This window comes from Barbus barbus (assembly GCF_936440315.1).
Source record: "Barbus barbus genome assembly, chromosome: 34".
Classification (NCBI taxonomy): Eukaryota; Metazoa; Chordata; class Actinopteri; order Cypriniformes; family Cyprinidae; genus Barbus; species Barbus barbus.
The window spans coordinates 25415332-25435576 of NC_136762.1; the positions used below are offsets into that span (position 1 = coordinate 25415332).

The window sequence follows — 20245 nt, forward strand, 5'->3', positions numbered from 1 at the left end:
CGTGCGCTCTTCTCCGTCACAGAGCTGCATGAGAGTCCCTCTTACACCACTGCAGTACTTTCAGTCAATTAGGGGCGAATTTTGTTGAGCTGGAGGTCTGGAAGTAATTTGTCCTGACGACTGAAACCCCAATCAGCCGCCGCTGCACCCTCCCCTCTCTCCCCCTGTTCCTCCTGTTTCCCCGCACCTCTCTCCTTCATTGAGCGCCAGTTACATAATTCACCCCACAGTGCAGTTGCATTTTTTATACTGCGTGTGTGTGAGAGCGAAAGAGAATGAGTGAATTCTCCTCCGGACCGGTCGGGTTTGTGTGCTTGGCTTGGCACACCAACGAACCCTGAGCCATGTCTTTGTTTTATCTCTCACAAGCGTTTACACGCATGCGTATAACATCAGGCGCAGCATCGCCGCGTGCGTAACAACAGAGTAATTTCAGTAAGTGCGGCACGGGGAGGTTGATGTTCCCTAACTTGCGGTCACAGATGGATTATGTAACTCGCTGGTGTCTGTGAAGCCCAGAGTATACTTCGGTTTTGATGCAAACTCTTTCGTATGCACACAGCGCCTTTGGACACATGCACATTAGGAAGTTTCATCCTTGTTCAGCATCTGCAGTATTTCTCTCCAGAGGTTATGAGTGATAATCCAATTACTTTTAAAGTTCTATCTCTTAACCCCTCACATAAACTCTGAAATGTCTCCAGTTGTCTAATCAGTCTGTTTTTCAAATCCAGTCTGCGTTTATTGTGTTTTTAGAGTCTAGTGCTTTCTCATATGTTCTGTTTTACTTGTAACACGTGCACCATCCATCTCTCTGGACTTTATTCCTATTGGTAACAGGGATGAATGGATTGAGTGAATGAGTGTGGTTGTATCCATGTGGTGGCGGCGGAGTTGACGTCACGTTGAGTCACTCACTTTCTCTCTCACACTCATCATGTGCGTGCTTGTTTATCACCTCTATCGCCTGAACTTGACACATCCTGCAATGCAGCTACAGTGACACGACCCCGGGCCACAGATCCAGTCAAACACAAAACACACATGCGTGCTGGGAGCACAAATACACAGACTACCCTCACAGCCCCAGACATACTGTGTATCTTTCCCAGATAGTGAGTGAGTGTATGTGTGTGTGTTTGTGTGTATATATAGGATCACACACTAGAATCAACAAATGACAAATGGAAATGATGGGTGCAAATTGAAACAGGATGAAAAAGTGCAATGCATATGTGCTGTTTGTAGAGGACAAGGAGTGTGTGTCCACTCTTACTCCATGCATGCTACTCTCAAACGCGTTCTCTGCAGTTACAGAGAACAGAGCTCGGTTGCTGCTTCTCAAAACCACTTTAACAACAGTCCATCATAAGAGTGGATATGGTGTGTACAAATGAGAACCCATGGAGTATGTGTTTATGATGGCCACTAATCTTTTTCCCACATGTGTGTTTGGAATACACATTTTGCCTGCTGGGAATTTTTGGGAGCATATTTTAAAATTGCAAGACATTCTTTCACTTTTCACCCCAAATCTGAAAGAAAAAAATCAACTGAATATTACATTAAAATTTAAAAATGAAGCCTGTTATTATTATGATTTTTTGCATTGTCACATTATTCTTATAGTGGTGATTCTCGTTGCTATAATATAGTACTTTTGCTTCAATACATAATTTTTTTATTAAAAATCAGATGAGCATAAATTAAATTAATCAACCAAGACTATATTAATATGCATTTTGACAGTTTGTTTTTTCACATTACTGTAATGCGTTTTGGAGGGTTTTTGCATTACGGTAGTGAGAATCGAAGGGGTTTGATCATTGCTATTAAAATAATGCACATAATGCAACAAATCTTAATGTTACTAATGTTTACTCTCTTCATTTTCTTTTTTAAATTTTCTTTTTTTTTTGTGTAATGAAGAAAAAGCTATCCTTTACATGTATTGTCCAGAAATTAAATGTGCAAACTCTCACTCTGTCTTTCTCTGTCTCTGCAGTAAGAGAATGAAGAGGGCAGATAAGAACGGTAAAGGCCTGAGGCACTTTTCCATGAAGGTGTGTGAGAAGGTACAAAAGAAAGGCACTACGTCCTACAATGAGGTGGCCGATGAGCTGGTGTCTGAATTCACTCACGCCAGCAGCCTGATGCCCGCCGACTCGGTGAGTGCCACAGAATAACACAACCGTGATGTGAATTTAAGGGCGATCCCTTGCAGTTTTTACTGTTGCTCATTATACTTTGAGACGGTGTTAAACCTAACAGGGCTAGGTTGAAAATATGGATTTCTTGGTTTTAATTGGTTCTCATTTTGATGAAGCGATATTGATTCTTAAATCCCAAGAATCAGTCTATGCTGTTTTCACTTGATGCATGAACAAAACTAATAAATGAAACACAGTATCAGCTCTCAAATGATGTCCATTTTAATATAATATGTGACGTGCTGGCAAATGAGTCACAATGAGCAAATTTTTCAAAATGATGTATGATTTGTTGGCATCGGATGCAAAATAACTGAGCTACACCTGTTTGAAGTCGATGGAGTCAGCAAAGTTAATTTGGAGAAAAACTAAATCAAGTAAAATCACCCAGCAACATTACATCTTTCCCCCCACTTCTTTTCCTAATAATCATTTCTTGATTAATAATCACAATATAGCTATTTTTATTTTATCTTTGTTATAAATGAGAACCGATGCAAAAAATATAACAAAGAAACAAAGTGTATTACCTACTTGTTAAATTTGACATCTAAACATAAGCATTCAAGTAAGAAAAACAAATAGTAAAATGTAAAAATCACTTAAGTGTGTTCATTAAACATAACTTGATTATTAAAACTACAAAGTCGGTGCCAATATTCTTGTGGGCAGCGTGTCGATATATGGTGCAGATGCACTTCGGGTGCCCCGAGATCGAATCCCACCTTGTGGGACCGTTCACGTTCCCACCCCCCTTCTCTCCCACTCAATTCCGGTCATATCTATACTGTCCTGTCATAGAAAGAATGCACCCCCCCCCCCCCCCCCCCCCCCAAAAAAAAAAACCCCTACAAAAGCAGTTCAATCAAGCAGCAAGTGATTCCCTCTTTTATTTTGTTGTTTGATTCACATTGAGACAGACGGCCTATGTTAAGACATAGTGTAATGCACGGATATAATCGAATGTTACACATCCAATGTTTTTCCCCAAACATTCACTTAAGATATAACTGATTGCGTGAATATTTAAATATATTTAACCTACTGTAAATCTGTGTATATGTGTATCAGGACCGCGCGCCGTCTGTCGTCTTTGTGTGTGCGCTTTGGATGTCGGTCAGCGCAAGAAGCGAGCGGAGAAAAGGTACTCCTCTCAGAAAACTTACAAATAAAGTTCACTTTAGATGTTTAATTACTATTTGGAGCTCTGGGATCGCTAGACGAGGGCTTAATGAACTCGTTTTGTGAATCTCAAATTCGGCCAAAATCGTCATTTTTCACCCATAGCTCAAAATTAGCCTGGGTGCATTACTACTCATTTTGCCAGCACGGGTCACATATTGTACCAACTGACAGGGTTATTGTAGAGTTTACAGTATTAGTTGAGAGAGATTTACTTGTACTGTACCTGATTGCCTATATATCCAAATAAATGGGTATCGAATCAAATTATTTCAAGAAAGTGAAAGTAAAAAGCGAGTGTGCATTCAAAAGCGATTTCAATGCCCCGCATATTAATGACAGCTCCCTGATGCCTCAGTTTATATATAGTATAATTACTACAGCGATATAATTGCAAGAGAAAGCATTGACATATTTGTATTTTTTTCACCACCTCGTATTTATTCCTTTAGGAGTTTCGTAGTACATGCCATTTCCTTTCCGAACAAGATATTCGGATTTGGGCACATCCCTAATGGGAAGCCTAAGATATTTTTTATTTATTAGGAAGTTAATAGTTATTGATTTATTAAGTCAGGACAACCCATACTACAGACTGGTGTGTGTTTGTATCAAAATACTGGTGTGTTTGACGTCCAGTGTGCACCAAAAATGAGCTGAAATCGTCATTAAAAATCAGAAATTTGCGAATCAATTTTTAATCGAATCGTGACCCCAAGAGTCGATATGAATTGAATCGTGAGGCACCGAATGATTCCCACCCCTACTGAATACCCAGCCCTAAAATTAAGGTTCATGACTCCCGCATTTAACTCGGCCTCCAGTCACTGAGCTTTTAAAAGTCATAATGCTTTCTTAGAGTATCATTTGCTATTGATTTTCTCAGACTTTCATTGGACTGGTCTTTCAGATATGAAATATGCATATAGTAGGGCTGCACGATAAATCGAAATTGCAATCGTGATTAGGCAGAAGCTGCGATAGGTCCATGCATATCTTTCAGTGAAGCCCGGTTGTGTGGTCAGTAGTAAATGTCCATCCGAAGGCCAGAGGGCGCTCTCGCGTGCAAACTCCAAATACGCCCCACAGAAGAAACCCAGGAAATGCATATAGCAGTTGCTGAATAAACAGATTTATCGGTTTTCATTGATTCAACGTGACTAATAAACACACGACTACGACAATATATCATTTTTATTATTATAATTTTCTTTATTATAAAGTATATTTATAATGCAATGCCTTCATCACTGCTTAGAATACTATGAAATGTTGCGTGCCTTATTCTGTGTAAGAAGCCACATCATCTCGCAGAAGGATTTATTTCAACACTCGACTGACGTTAGTTTGGAGTAAAAACATGTTATTAAATGTGGTATTTTCACATGCTTTCAGATGGAGCAGCATTTTACACAGAGCCGTAGTTCTCTGAGAAGCTACACAAACAGCTTTCATTATTGCGAACGATTTCTTTGATTTCATAACCGCGCAATAATATCATCTGCAAATTTTTTTTGTTTTGTTTTTTTGTGTAACCTGTCAGTGAACTACGGCTGTGTAGTAAATGCTGCTCCATTTGAAAGCACGTGATGGAGATTTACTGCTGAACACAGCCCTAGCCTCACCTAAATGACCATCACTTACTCTGTGTCTGTTTACACAGCAGAATAAAACCAATCTGGGCCGGTAAAAGATGTTAAAGTTCTCCAGGTCCCTCCTGCAGCGTCTCATGTTAATATGAGCTGTGATTTATCTGTCTGTGGTTTATGAAGAACGTCGAACACTTCCTGTAGTGCTGCACAATGTCCAGCTCTCGTCTGGCTGTGTCCCAAAACAGACACTTAATGCTGATCTCAGATCATATCTCTTTTATAATGAGACTTGGCCTTAGATCATTGCATAAGGACTGCTTCTACCTGGAGTGAGCGCTGCTAGTTGTGAATATTTTCTGCTATTAGTTCTGACAGTCCACCTGATGTTTCCTGGACTGGAGTTTAATCTCTCGCCCCTGGTGGAATGCTAAAAGGTGTAATTAAAAGCGACCCCAGCGCAGACGCAGGGGATTGGGGCGGATGATCGCTCGCCTCTGTGTGCTTTGTGACAATAACAGAGGCTGTGTGTCTGCACTTGCAGCAGGTGTACGACCAGAAGAACATCCGGCGGCGTGTGTACGACGCGCTCAACGTGTTGATGGCCATGAACATCATCTCTAAAGAGAAGAAGGAGATCCGCTGGATCGGCCTGCCCACAAACTCAGCCCAAGAGTGCCGCAACTTAGAGGTGAAAGACAAGTTCACTGACACAGATGACCTTCCCTTTTATCCCTTTTAGCAGGCCGGGCTAACAGAACAAAACGTTTTTTATTCAACTTAAAGTGAACATATTCCAAATCAATGAATAAACAAAAGACATGCTTGACAGGTTCCTCTTAAAGAATCCAGATTCACACAAGCATATCCAGATGTTGATATACCTCAGTTAATCCAATATTCTGGTTAGTTTGAGTTCATGCACAGACTGTGCTTAACTGTATGTGCTTTTATCGAGGAAAAGTCGGTTTAAGCTAAATCTAATCGACACATCTACAGTAGGATTTTTACTTTGCAGGTAAATGTCTTTATTGGACGTCTTTAAAAGGAAAAGCCCGATCATTTCAAAATCTCATTTAAATGCTAATGTCCGTTGTCAGTTAATTGATTTGCATGTAAACCTGTAAAATGTATTTAATTTGAATTTTCAGTGTTTTGTAATGCATGCAAACATATTCACTGACGAAAATCAAGTAAGATTTACTTAAAAATACTAGACCAGTGATTTTTGTATTTGTGAGCTATATGTGTGGTTGTATGTACTAGAGACACAAGTACATGTTTTAATAGTAGTCAGTCTTGCTTTCAGAAGGTGTAGTGTTAATGAGGGCACAATGTGTGTGTTTGAACACCATCTGTTAGTGTCACATCAAACAGAGGATGATGATGATGGAGAGGAAGGGCGAGGAAAAACTCATCTCCAAACCATCTAATGCTGTTCATTTGTGTGTCTGGCCATCTTTCAGCTGGAAAAACAGACGCGTTTGGAAAGAATCCGACAGAAGAGAGCCCAGCTAGAGGAGCTAATATTACAGGTTTGTAGCACACCTGTTTGTGTTTGTCTGCGTGTGTCTGTTCTCTCACGACAGGCCTGCAGCAAAACTTCCAAACAGCACTACACATGGGAATCATCTGTAGAAACGTAGCGATTCTGCTTCTTGAAGATATAACTTTTCATATATCCATTCATTTTAGTATTTTGACACAGTTTCATTTCTAGTTGGGAATGAAGAAAGTAATGACTTTCTGTTCAGTGTCAAAAAAGTGTTTGTGTCGTTACGCAGTTGAGACCATTGATTTATGAGTCTTTTTTGACTGATTCATAACAAAGAACGGACTCATAAGGCCCATGCGCAGTGTAAAATACTAAGTGCGAATATCAAAATTGAATATCAAATTTATGCTGAATCTTATTAAATTACTTACATAATCATGAGTATTTTTTTTTAATAATTACAAATCAATAATAAATCAAAACAATGGCATGTTAAAAATTATAAACTAACAAAATATAGCTTAAACAGGGACAAAGAAACGCATTACAAGCAAGTGCTTTCAGTATCTGAAAGTTTTCAGACAGGCGCAGTAAAGGATTTTTCTCTGTTTCTCAGCATTAAGGCTCTTTTTATTATTACTGGTGACATCATAGACGGCGGCAGCTCTAATTGGCTGCATTCACACTAATGCGCAGATCTGTTTCAATCTATCAGATGTTTTGTCCTGTCCTTAAAACATAACTAACAGTAGCTGCATTTCACAGATGACAGATTTGCAGAAAATTTTTGTGATGTTTTATAAATGCTGATGCCGCGATCAGCGTGTGCAGTGTAAATAAGTGCTTATCCATGAATTAATGGCAAGGAAAGCCCTTTATATTTGTGAGCGGCCATGTATGAGGTGTTTCTTGGAGGTTATAATACATTAAAGAATGATCATGTGACTTTTATATACGCCAGGTGACACGTAAATGTGAAAAAACGGTTTCCATTGCAGTTTTGATAAATATTCCTTTTTGGAATTACCTGAAAAACCACCTCATGTGAGCTTAAAAACTTTTGTGCGATTATATGGGAGTTTTTGCGAAATTGACGTGTTTCCATTGGGTGTATTTTCAGTTCACGCAATTTGAAGGGTAATGGAAACGTGGCTAGTGTTTACAATAATTTTTCATCATAAAAGCATTTGGAGATGCAAATGCATTTAACCGTTTAGTTATGTCATACCTTGACGCTCAAAGTGCATGTGAGGATTTAAACATTTGAGCATTTGCCAATGAGTGTTTGTGTATCAAATGTATACTGCACTCCAAACGGCATAAATGTTGCCTTCATAGAGCTTTTGGAAGGTAAAACACTGAAATACTGGCGAGCAGAGCCGAGCCTCCCTATACGCAGAATACGCAAGCTGCGTAGGGCCCTCAAAACACCAGGGGGCCCCCTTGCTCTCAAATATGTTTTAACTTTTAGTTTCGTTTCTGATTTTGGCCAGCGGTTATGAAAACATGAATGATAATTTATTTTAATGTCACGCCCTCTACGTAAAAATCAGCCAAATCATGTCACGTGAATGTCGTACAGTCTCTTGCTTGAGACAAAAAAAAAAAAAAAAAACCAGTTGAAAGCTTACCGAGCCGCAGAAGAGATACTGTTTCTCGAGCGCTTTCCGTGAGTGCGATTCAAGACGGAGTGAAGCACGGACAAATGCGTTTCATCCATTCTTTCAGCCACCCCCCAAACCCCCGCCGACACAGTTGTGCGTAGGGCCCCCAGAAGTCTAGGATCGGCACTGCTGGCGAGTGAAACCACACAGATCCTGTGCAGTGTAGCCTGAGATTGCCCTTATATTTTACTTCAATAATGGAACTTTTGAAATGCAAGTTCATATACTTTCAGTGTAAAAAAAAAAAAAAAAAAATATATATATGATTGTGTGAGTTTGTGTGGAATTGGCAAAAAGCAAGTGTCATTGCACACATGGGGCAAAGAAGCTCAGAATCAATTCTGAAGTTTTCAGAATTGTTGAAAAGAGAATATCGATGCATCAGAGAATCGTTTTTTTTATTTCCCGCTGAACCGCATTTATCAGTAACATATAACTCAAGTTCTTTTCGTCATCAGCACTAACCGGCCTCAGTCCATAACGAAAGGATGAGTAAAAACAGCAGATGAGAGGGGGAGGGACACATTAACTGTGGCCAGCTGTGGAAAAGCAGAAAACCACTAATATTGATTCATTTATTTTTTCTGAAGTGAGATGAGAACGCCATCCATCTCCTTCAGTCAAATGAAAGGCCACACACAGAAGGTCAGGAAATCACTGCTGTCTGTTTGTGTTGATGTGTGACGTTACTATAGATGACCGTTAATGATACGCGTGTAATGCAACAGATTACAGCGATGAAGCCGTGTGGAGGGATCAAAAGAGACCTTGGTCCTGCTGGGATATTGATCAGGAGCTGGGAGGGCTTCTGGAGCGCTAAATTAAATGCATTGGTTCGGTCCTAGTCGTTGAGCAACCCCCACACATCCCGAGACTGGACCGAGTTATCATCAGACCACACAAAGCTTTTATTTATCAACATGCTGACTGATTTAAGGTTAATGAGTGGAGCCCTAAGGGCTGAAGCGCTCTGTGTGTACGTGTGCTGATTTGTGCATCTCTTTCCGTGAGCAGCAGATCGCCTTTAAGAATCTGGTGCAGAGGAACCAGGTCAGCGAAGCCTCGTCCCAGTCCACTCCCCCGCCAGGATCTGTCATTCAGCTTCCCTTTATCATTCTCAACACTGACGTCCGCACCGTCATCGACTGCTCCATCTCTAGTGATAAGTACGACATCTCTCTCCACCCGTTTGGCTTCTTTTCTCCATTTTTCTTATGGCTCTCTCCCTTTCTCTCTTCTGTAGAAATATCCTCCACTGATTTCATAAACCTAGTAAAACGGATAAATAAACAGGGTTCTTTAGCATAAATGTGTGTATATATATGAAGAGTTCAGATGCAAAGGCCTCTAAGTGCCGTCTAAAATTAGCATTTTTCTAGCATTTTCCTATATTTCAAAAAACGTATTCATTGCCATTAAAGTGAAATTACTGAACCTACACATAGGAGCCTGAGAAAAATGCTCATTCAGTTTTGTGTCGAGCAAGGCTGGATTTATTTGATAAATAAGTAATATTGTGAAATATTATTAGAGTGTAACTTATATTTGAATTTATTCCTGCGATTAATTTTCAGCATCATTACAGCCTTTAAGGTCACATGATCCTTCATAAAATGGATAAATAAATCGGGTAAATAAAATGAGTCATATCATTCATACATCTTTTTAAAAACAAATAAGGTTCTGCTCACCAAGGCTGCATTTATGAAAACAGTTAAAACAGTAATATTGGGAAATATTATTACAATTTCAAATAACTGTTTTCTGATTTAATGTATTGTAAAAATGTAATTGATTCCTGTAATCAAAGCTGAATTTTCTGAATTTTTTCGATATGCTGATTTCTGATTATTATCAATGTCGAAAACAGTTGTGGTGCTTTATATTTTTGTGGAAACCATGATCATTTTATTTTTCAGGATTCTTTGACGAATAGAAAATTGAAAAGAACAGCATTTATTTGAAAAGGAAATATTTTGTAACAAATGTCTGAACTGTCACTTTTGATCAATTTAAAGCATCCTTGTTGAAAGTCAGAATTAATTTCTTTAAAAAAAACGAAGTCCTACCGACCCTAAACTGTTGATTGGAAGTGTATTGTTATTGGACCTTTACTTTACCAACATCTTGCACATTCACACCATTTTTATGCACCGACTGTAATGATAGTATCTTTGACTCAACATGAACTCGTTCCCCCAAACAGGTGTGAATACCTCTTTAACTTTGACAACACGTTCGAGATCCATGATGACGTTGAGATCCTGAAGCGGATGGGCATGTCTCTGGGGCTGGAGAACGGCACATGCTCTTCAGAGAACCTCAGCGTGGCCAGATCTCTGGTGCCTAAGTCTCTGGAAGCGTATGTCACCAGTGAGTATGGTTGACAAAATCTCCCCGAAACCCTCATCATCATCAGTTCTTGTATGTAATAGCTTATAGTTCAAATAAATAATTATCATGGATCTCTTGAACTCTTCTTGCTTTGATTTCACTGTTGCTGGAAATGCCTGAACTGCAGTGAATTGTAAATGACTTACAGCGGGTAAAATAAGTATTGATTGAACACGTCACCATTTTTCTCAGTAAATATCTAAAGGTGCTGTTGACATGAAATTTTCACCAGATGATGGTAACAAACCAAGTAATCCATACATGCAAAGAAAACAAATCAATTCAGAAATTAAGTTCTGTGTAATAAAATGGAAGGACACAGGGGAAAAGTATTGAACACATGAAGAAAGGAAAGTGCAAAAAGGCATGGAAAGCCAAGACACCAGCTGAAATCTGTCAGTAATTAGAAAGCAATCCTGCCCCTAGTAAATGGAAATTAATATTAGCTGCTTCAGTCCCAACACCTACAGTACCAGGATGATGAAGATGAAACAAGGGTGACAGTGATCCCCAACACAGCCAAGGAAACTCTGTTGATTTCAGAGAAAGAAAATAAAGCTGCTAGAATGGCCAGCCAATCACCTGACTCGAATCCAATAGAAAAAAAGACCAGAGTTCATAGAAGAGGCCACAGAACCGTCAAGATTTGAGGATTGTTTGTGTGGAAGAATGGGCCAAAATCACACCTGAGCAATGCATGCGACTATCCATACATGAGGTGTCTTGAAGCTGTCATCACCAACAAAGCTTTTTGTACAAAGTATTAAATACATTTCAGTAGTTCAATACTTTTCCCCTGTGTCATTCCATTTTATTACACATTTCTGAACTTATTTGTTTTATTTGTATGTTTGGATTACTTGGGTTGTTACCAACATCTGGTGAAAATTCCATGTCAACAGCACCTTTAGAAAAATATTTACTGGGAAAAACGGTGACGTGTTCAATACTTATTTTACCCGCTGTATTTGTCTCCATGAAAAACACACAGTACTTAACAAGCATCTCTATATAAAGGATTATTCTGCTCTCAACTGTCTCTAGCTCTGAAGTTTAAGTCAGCGTGACGAAAAAGAGAGAAAATGTACTGTACTGTGGTTTCACCCCTCATCTCACAAGCGGACAGTAACCAAACAGCTGTGAGTGCAGAGCGTGAGCTACAAAACCTGCAAGTCACATATCGGCACAGTCCACAATTAACACTCACTACGTCTCAATTTAGCAGAAATTACTTTTTTTTTTTTTAGGCAGCTAATACTTGTTTAACCCTGTACAGCCTGCTCTATCATGTTTGATACACATATTTTTAAGGCCTGTAAATTATTAATGCATCTGTCTCTTAATCATCATTGTATTTCATTGCATCATATGTTTTGCCCCCACAATAAAAACTACAGCTTTGATCGTAAAACTGAGTATTTAAATATCCCCTGACTAAGAGATATTATTGGAGATACAGAATAACAACTGATATTCATATAGTTCTATATAATTATCTGATATACTGTTATAAAGACATTGATTTAAAGTACAAAATGTCAGAATATTATCATATAAATATAAGCATCTGCCAGTGTTGGGGGTAACTTGGGACTTACGTAATCAGATTACTTTTTTAAGTAACTGGTAAAGTAACACATTACTTTTTAGAAGGAAATATCGGAGTTACTTTTTCAAATAAGTAATGTATTGACTGACAGCTCTGGTGTTGAAATCAGGAGTGTGTGCAGAAGTGTTGTGTGTGAACATGATCTTACTGTAGTTCTAGACCAAATATGAACATGCACAAAAACAGGTTCAGTATTCCTCAAAATGAACAAAAAGTAAAATGCAAGCTCAGAATAGTATACAAACCTGCAATAATTAAATATTCGATGATCCAATTCAACTATACTAAGACAAAATGACACATGTTTGATTTTAGTTATTGCTGAATAGTGTTGAACTTTCTTGTCCTGCGTCATATTCTTCATTCGATTTGTTTGAACTGCGCCCTCTACTGTACAGATGTATACTGAGGTCTATTCATTTCACTTTTGTTGTGAAAGGGCTTTTACATCTGTAACAGAAGAACTTTTTTATATTAAAAACAAACAAGTAAGCCCAGCCCAGATTTAAAAAGTAACGCAAAAGTAACGTAATGCATTACTTTACATACAAAGTAACGTACTTGGGTACTTTTTTAAGGAGTAACGCAATATTGTAATGCATTACTTTTAAAAATAACTGTCCCCAACACTGGCATCTGCACCAAATTGCATATGAGGGGTTTTTTTTTCCTCCTTGAGTATAAGCTTCATATTCTCCCTGTATCATATTATATGAGCCTTAAAAGCCTGAGGTATAAAACATGATAATCAACAAAAAAAACATTGCCATATTTTTTGTATATAGTTTTTCCTAAAGGTTTAATAAACTGATCCATTGAAAAAAATTTATTTTCTGATAATAAATAGAAAATCAGGGGTTGCCCAATCCTGCTCCTGGCCATCGACTGTCCTGCAAAGTTCAGCTCCAACTCTGAACACGCCTGAAGCAACTAATTAAGGTCTTCGGGATCGCTTGAAAATAAAAGGCGTGTGTATTTAACAGTTTAAGCGCAATATGACGTGAAAGAGAGCTTAGTTTAGTACTCGCATGCCATGTGACAGCTGCTTTCTGTGTGCGTGCTTCGGATGCGTGTGCTCTGAAAACCGTATTTCAGAAGTTTAAACTGCCTTAAAATGCATGCATTTGGTGCGATAGACATGATAATCAACCAAACAGATGTTTTTAGCAGGTACGAGCTGTAATGGCACAGCTCTATTCTGGAAAAGGGGGCATGGAGCAGCAGCTCATTTGCATTTAAAGAGACATGCACTAAAACAGCGTGTTTCCTCTTCCACTCAAAATAGGCATTTGGAAATGATATAATAAATGATCTTTGGGGTATTTTTAGCGGAAACTTCACAGACACATTCTGGGGACACCTGAGACTTATATTGCATCTTGTAAAAAGGGGCATAATAGGTTTCCTTTATTACGGGTTTCTAAACAAAACATGTGATTCTGTCCCTACAGACATGGCCACAAACTCCAACAGAACACCTCTCAGCCACACAAGGTATGTCTGTCAGCTTAACATCGCCAAATATTCATTCAGGTCCTCCTTTATCTCACATCCCCTCTCTGTGTTCACAGTCACAGCAGCACGGCCCCGTCACACGCCTCAGAGTCTCGCGGCCAGACGCCCAGCTCCTTCAACGAGGAAGAGGACGACAAAGACGACGACAATCCCTCTTCCCCAGAGTGATCCTGAGCTCAGCGCTGGGACGGGAATTGCGAGCAGAGCCGGGGAGGAAACGCTACACAGGAAAATAAGCTGCCACTCCTCTCTATATTATCATATTTGAACTTCCCTCACCATCTCTTTTCCCAGTTTGGCGCAAACGCCTGGAGTCTTTGGCTCCGGGGGAGACGGTTTACTGTATTTTTGTGGTGCTTTTTGGCTAGCGAGCCGCGGGTCGGGCCATAGAGGAGAGCGAATAAGTGAAGGTTAACACATCTTCAGTTCAACTGCCTCATATCATCTCCGTGTGCTACTCTTCTGAAGGACTTTAAATTCTTTCCAAAAATGTATTTATTTCGGTCATATTTGAATATGACGATATCTGTGTAGTCCAGTGGGCTAGTGCCACTTTTTTTCTCCGTGGGGATCGGAAAGCAACGTGCTGATCTTACTGTTCACCGATTGAAAGGACTTTACATCCTTGCATTTAAAAAAAAAAAAAAAAATGGAAAAATGTTCTTTTTTTTAATAGGTTGATTCAGTGTGATTTTGTTGTATTGTATAGTTTATTCCTTGTCATTCATCGCAATAGTTGAAGGAAAATAAAACATGGATGGTTGTATCTGCTGTTCCGGGTTCAAATAGCTGCCAGTCTGTCTTTCTCAGGCCTTTTGAATGTTGCATGTTGGGAGATGTAGTCTTGTTGTGAGTTTTTGTTGGCATTGAGTGTGGCAGATGTAAAGGAAACTGTCCTGATCCACCCAGGTCGGCGTTTTAAAGCAACTCAACCCAACAGAACTAATGAATTTTGGTTTGCAATGTAACTGTATGTACATGTATACATATATAAACATATAATTTTGGATACCTGTGGTGTGGTGTGGTCTAGAAAAAAAAAATGAAGCTGCTTTAAAGCTGTTAATTTTAACGGTTATTCAAAAGTAAATCAAATTTTAACCTTGTAAGTAATACGTTGTGTTTGAGACCAATACTTCATGTGAATTTAACTTTTTAAATATACTTGACTTCAGGTCAGATCTTTAAACTAAATATGAAATCAGTTTGTTAAGGCTTTTTATTCTGTTTAGAATCAAATGAGCGGTTATGTTGTTGGGCAAGAGGAAAAGAGAGTTGAGAGATGTTATCAATTATTTAAGGAGATTATAATCATTAATGCATGCGTTTCAAGAGAGTAAATATAGAGTAAAAAAATAAATAATTTATACAAATTTCAAAAGGTAGAAAAACTGCAAAATAAACAAACCGTAGATAAATGAATATATTTTAGGAGAGCTATCATGTGGTGCAAAGTTGCTAATTCAGTCTTTGTTTTTGTGGTTATTTTTATTTTATTTCAAAAACAATATAATGAACAATATGTACCATGAAGGCTAATATTCTGATCACTGAAGCAGAATACAGCTACATCACACAGAAACGCTCCCCATCTCGATGCGAGAGCATATGTTAATGAGTTTTGAGTCAAAAGACGACTTGCATAAACGCTTTTTTTAGTATATCCAATCCATGTTTTTTCCCCTTTTTAGAGATATTTTGTTTGTTTTTGTTTTCTTAGCTGAAAAGTCAATAAATAACTTGAAAGCTCAACTTTAGTTCGATTTTCATATTTCAAGAAGAGGTCATTTCTAAAATCATTGTCAGTAAATAAAACGCAGGTTATTGTGACAACTTACCCCGGCGGGAATGCTCAATAGCTTTAGTCAAGTCAAGATGCCCATACAAAATCAGACTCAACCCCACCCTGAGAAATGGTGTCTGAGAGTAAAAGCGTAAGAAATAGCCCTATAAAGGTTTCTGTTCAATGTTTCGAGTGAATCGTATAGCAATGTTGGGATGCGGCGCGGCTCTACTGCGCATGCGCCGCTAGTGGACTGCTGCAGTCTGGAGCAGCGTGGAAAGACCGCACACCTCATTTATTTCATAACGCGAAGGTGGCCGAATCAGTGCTTTTTTGAATTGTCCTCAAACTGGTTTATTCACCCTATTCACGCCATGGCCAACAAAGAGGAGAAAGCTGACGAGAAACAGTCCAGTTGGAAAGATAATATCTACAACCCACGGACGGGGGAATTCATCGGGCGCACCGCGAGCAGTTGGGGTGAGTAATCGTGTTTCTTTTTTTGACAAGTGTCAATTGCACGCCATAAAACTGCTGTTCAGATCTAAAAAACACGAAACTATCTATGATACTTTGTAGCACGCACAATGTGCAGATAAGTCTCTACGCATCTGCAGCGCGTGACTGAATGCCCCATAGACACCAGCGAGCTGAGCTCTATGTGCTGGTCGCTCTACATTCTGGCAGCACCATACATTAGATCTGCGGGATTCCTTCAGATGCACCAAACCGTGGAAAGCAAAGTCACCGATTACATTTGTGTAGTAACAAAAAAAAAAGTGAATTGAGACCAAATCCATAAACTGTAAACCGAGATGCCTGCATAAAAGCTCTGCAATCGATCGTTTATTCCGTGAGGAATCAAGTCAGCTAAAATGGAGCCTGGTTAAAAGCTTTATAGTAAGGGCGTTTAGTCATCTGAATTTGAATCCAAGTCTATAAACGAGTTGAGTGTGTTAATCAAAGCATCCCAAATCAATCCGATTACGCGATCGTCAAACGTCGTGGATTTCCGTGATTGATCGGCTTGTAATTGAACAGCGCAGGTCTATGAATAGCTCTCCTGAATGCGCTCTCTACATTAGATGGGAATGATGCTTGAGATGATCTAAATATAATACGCGTCGGTTATTCGTAACTCGATGAACTCGCACCTGCCTCGGTTTGCTCATATTAGCTTCATATTTCACTCATTCGGGAAATTCCGCGGGGAATGGAGAGCAATCGCTACATTTGAGAAAAAGAAGCAACATTCGATTCGGAATGTTACGATTAGTCGCAGGCAGCGATATTCGAAGGATGTCAATCACTCGCGCGGCCTCCGCGTTCATTCGATATGCAAATGAGGTTCAGAGCCCTGCTCCAGAGAGGAAATTTCCACATCCCTTGACACGGTTGCTGCTCTGAGGAGAAGATGCTTTCTGTTCTCGTTTCTTCTGAAAGACTGTCTGGCCTTGTTTTGCATGGAGATTCTCCTCAAAGCTGCAAAGTGTCCATAATTATCTGTGGGGGTGGGGAGCAATTTCTTAAACGCCCAGTTGCTTGGTAACCTGCTGTGCATCAAACTATTTCCTTGTAGTTGTGCGGTGTTGGTGATGCTAAACTCTGCAGCACCTCTTCTTCAGCGGGATGCATGCGCTCGTGTTCTGCCCCTCCTCCCTGTCCTCTCTCAAGGTCAAACCGGTTCTCTTCGAGCTCCTGTAGCCATAGGCCTCACGAAGGAAATCGATTGGATTCAAATGAAATCGAACCTCCAGCCTTGAGGAATATGATGTGCATGCAGGTTTTATTCATTCATAGTGGAGTTTAGGACCGCTTGACACGATGAGGCCTAGTCGTTCTGCTGACCTGGGCTCTTTTTCTTCTGGGCCTGTGTTCATGTTTGCTGTACGGCGCTGTATGGAGCTATCTAGAGTTCTCGATGGGTTAAAGATGGTCTGTGTTTGACAGGTCAGCATCTTAGCTTGGTCGTGAATTCTGTTCTGAATCCTGAGTTATTGGAATTACTGTATAATTTCATGGTTTGCATTTAAAACATCATTTGGTTTAAAAAAGAAAAAAGTGTGTGAATGTATAATTCATTTTTATTCAAAAATATTGAATGTTAGAGTAAAAAAAATAATTAAATAATAAATGCATTATAAAAAAAATGTAAAATGTGTAAATCTTTAAGTTATTTTAGGTTGGAGCTTTTTTTTATAGTGCAAATATAATACAAAATTATACATTTAATATGCTTTATTTATTTTATTATTATTATTATTATTATTATTATTATGAGACCTATTATGAATTTGACTTTTTATTTTTTATTTTATTTTCATTCTTTTTAAGTAGCCAAATGGGATGAGCCTCTATGGTCTAGAATAGTTGGGTTTTTGAGAGAGGCGGTCCGCCCATACAAATTGTATCCAAGGCCATATAAAAAGATGCTTGTACCATTTATAAAACATCTCCATCGCTTGCCGTGTGTCTGCTGTGTTTGGGTCCCAGAGCGACCGTAATTGAAAAAAAAAAAAAAAGTATGCATAAGAGAAAGCGTTTTTACTTTTCCCGAGGGGAAGCGAAGGAGGTGGAGTGATGGAGGGATGGATGGCTAGTGAAGAGATACGTTTGGATCAGCTCAGATTAACACTTCCCAATCTGCCGTTCATTTAGCAATCCCGCTAATCTGACCTCAGCGACTGGGATTTGTGGCGATACGCTACGATGAGCCGCTGGGATCTCAGGATGTTTACACCACGGGCAGTTTAAACGGATGAAAGAAACGTTGTTCTCATGTGGCAGCGACGCTTTCATATGCAACAATGACCTATTTCTGCATTTCATCAGTGACACTTCCTGCTCCTGTTTGCCCCATTAACACGGCCCTGATGTGATTTGATGGTGTGTGTTCAAGCATGTTTGGCTTGAGCTTCACAATGTCGTAATTGAGGAACTGCACAAGAGTGGCTTTTCATTCATGTTTTCAATTTTAAATGGAAAAAGGTCCGAGACTTTTCAAGTTAAAGGAATAGTTCACTTAAACATGCTTTTATTTTGTCCATGGAACAGCAGTTCTGAAGCATTTTATGCAAACAGTGTTTGCTTATGAAACATCATTGACCTGAAATTCCCCGTGTTGCATTGATGCACCATTTTAAAACTGAATGTTTCAAGGCTTGATATGATGAGAAGAATTGAACAACTACGACTTAAGACTGCTTTTGTGCTCCAGGGTCACGAATGGTTCTTCTAGGGCATCGCTGTGAAGAACCTTTTGAAGCACCTTTATTTTTAAGAGTGTAGTGCTGCAAAATAAAAATAAAATCCGCTTATAACTGCAATTAATGACAGATTTGCCACATTCAGGTGTTTAACTCTTGGTGATCAAATCCCTCCTCGGTAACAGGCTTGGCTCAGTTTTGCTTCATGGCAAGCAGCGGGTGGGAGTTGGCATCTTTCCTCGCTGGACCCGCTAGAAGAATCTCTAGGGTGTATTTTTACATTTTCTCTTTTATCACTTACTACACTGTTTCACAAGCACAGGTTTGGAACAACTTGAGTGTATGGAAGGCCATTTCTGCCACTAAATAAAACATTAAAAAGGTAATTGTGACATTTTATCTTGCAATTCTGATTTTTTTTCTTGCAATTCTGATTTTCTCTTGCAGTTGTGACTTCATCTCTTGAAATTCTGCCTTATTTTCTCAGAATTGTGAGAGAAACTTACAATATCGAGTTGTCCAATTATGAGTAAATAAAGTCTGACTTTCTCAGAATTGTGAGTTTGGATCTCTGACTTTTAAAACCGATGTTAATTGACTCTCCAGTCTGGTTTGTTTGTTGGACAAGATGGCAGATTTGGTGTTCTGATTGGTCAGATCACTTGTCAGTCAAACTCCCTGTGAAGGGTCAATTGCAAGAAAAGGCAGAATTGTAAAAAAAAAAGTTGCAATGAATTAATAAATGAACAGGGGAATCCTGAAATCCTCAAACTGCTTGCTGGACTCAGTTAAATTAGGCTACTTCTAATCAGCGATTGGCTTTTTCATTTAGAAGGCGGGGCCAGTGTTGCCAAGTCCACGGTTTTCCTGCAGAATTGGGCTACTCTAACTCTGTTGCCGCGGGTTGTTTTTCATGTCCGCGGGTTGAAGCGACCCCAAATACATTATATTTATTCCCTGCAATGTGAATTTTACCCTCCGGAATGTGATTTATTTTTTTGTTTGTTTTTAATCGGGGGACCCCTGTCAAAACGCCATTGGGCTAGTTTTGAGTTGCAATTGGGTGGGTTTTGTTGTGAAAACATGGCAACCCTGGGCAGGTCTATTCCGCCATATTGCTTGTTGCAGTTTCTCCAATTCATAAGTAATAGGTGTGAACTGTATTTTATATATCTATAGTCTTTGCTATCATCACAAACACCACCGTTTACTTCAGTGCCCTCTTTCATGCCCAGAGTATTTTATGCTAGTAATTCTAGCAATACTCATGAGAAGAGAGAGCGTGTAGCTGAGGGCGCCGCCGCAGGGGTGTGAATGAATTAGCACAAGCCCGAGGGAGCGGTGCTGGAGGAGGGATTGTGGTAGCGAGGGGCGTCATACTGGGAGTCTCAGCTGTTCACTGGGTGTCTCGCCGCTCTTCTGTTCCTCAGCCTCTAGAGCCGAGCTGTCCACGCCGGTGCCGTTACCCCTGTTGATCACACACTGGGCTAAAACATGCTTTACGATGAAATACAGTTTGTGTGTAGAGCAAGAAACTTTGGAGAAATGCTTTCTTGTGTTGATGTGTTTCTTATTGAGACGGGAAACCGCCAGTGGCC

At 39.4% G+C, this 20245-nt stretch overlaps 2 protein-coding genes across 3 annotated transcripts in view; both read left to right on the plus strand.

Annotated features, from left to right (window-relative positions):
• The window catches only part of LOC306854322 (transcription factor Dp-2-like), a 43239-nt gene extending 28571 nt beyond the window's left edge, over positions 1–14668 (plus strand). Inside the window, exons 8-14 of the mRNA XM_079392230.1 lie at positions 2006–2168; positions 5526–5672; positions 6448–6516; positions 9155–9306; positions 10347–10513; positions 13595–13637; positions 13715–14668. Coding sequence (XP_079248356.1) covers positions 2006–2168; positions 5526–5672; positions 6448–6516; positions 9155–9306; positions 10347–10513; positions 13595–13637; positions 13715–13826 — 853 coding nt within the window. The 3' untranslated portion in view covers positions 13827–14668. The remainder of the gene's footprint in view (positions 1–2005; positions 2169–5525; positions 5673–6447; positions 6517–9154; positions 9307–10346; positions 10514–13594; positions 13638–13714) is intronic.
• Positions 14669–15521: 853 nt separating this feature from the next.
• LOC306853967 (sodium/potassium-transporting ATPase subunit beta-3-like) overlaps positions 15522–20245 on the plus strand; it is a 29660-nt gene continuing 24936 nt past the window's right edge. The window contains exon 1 of one of the 2 annotated variants that reach the window (XM_079391695.1): positions 15522–15921. In XM_079391695.1, the coding sequence (XP_079247821.1) occupies positions 15657–15921 (265 nt within the window). In that variant the 5' untranslated portion in view covers positions 15522–15656. The remainder of the gene's footprint in view (positions 15922–20245) is intronic. The other variant, XM_079391696.1, reaches the window with a different exon arrangement.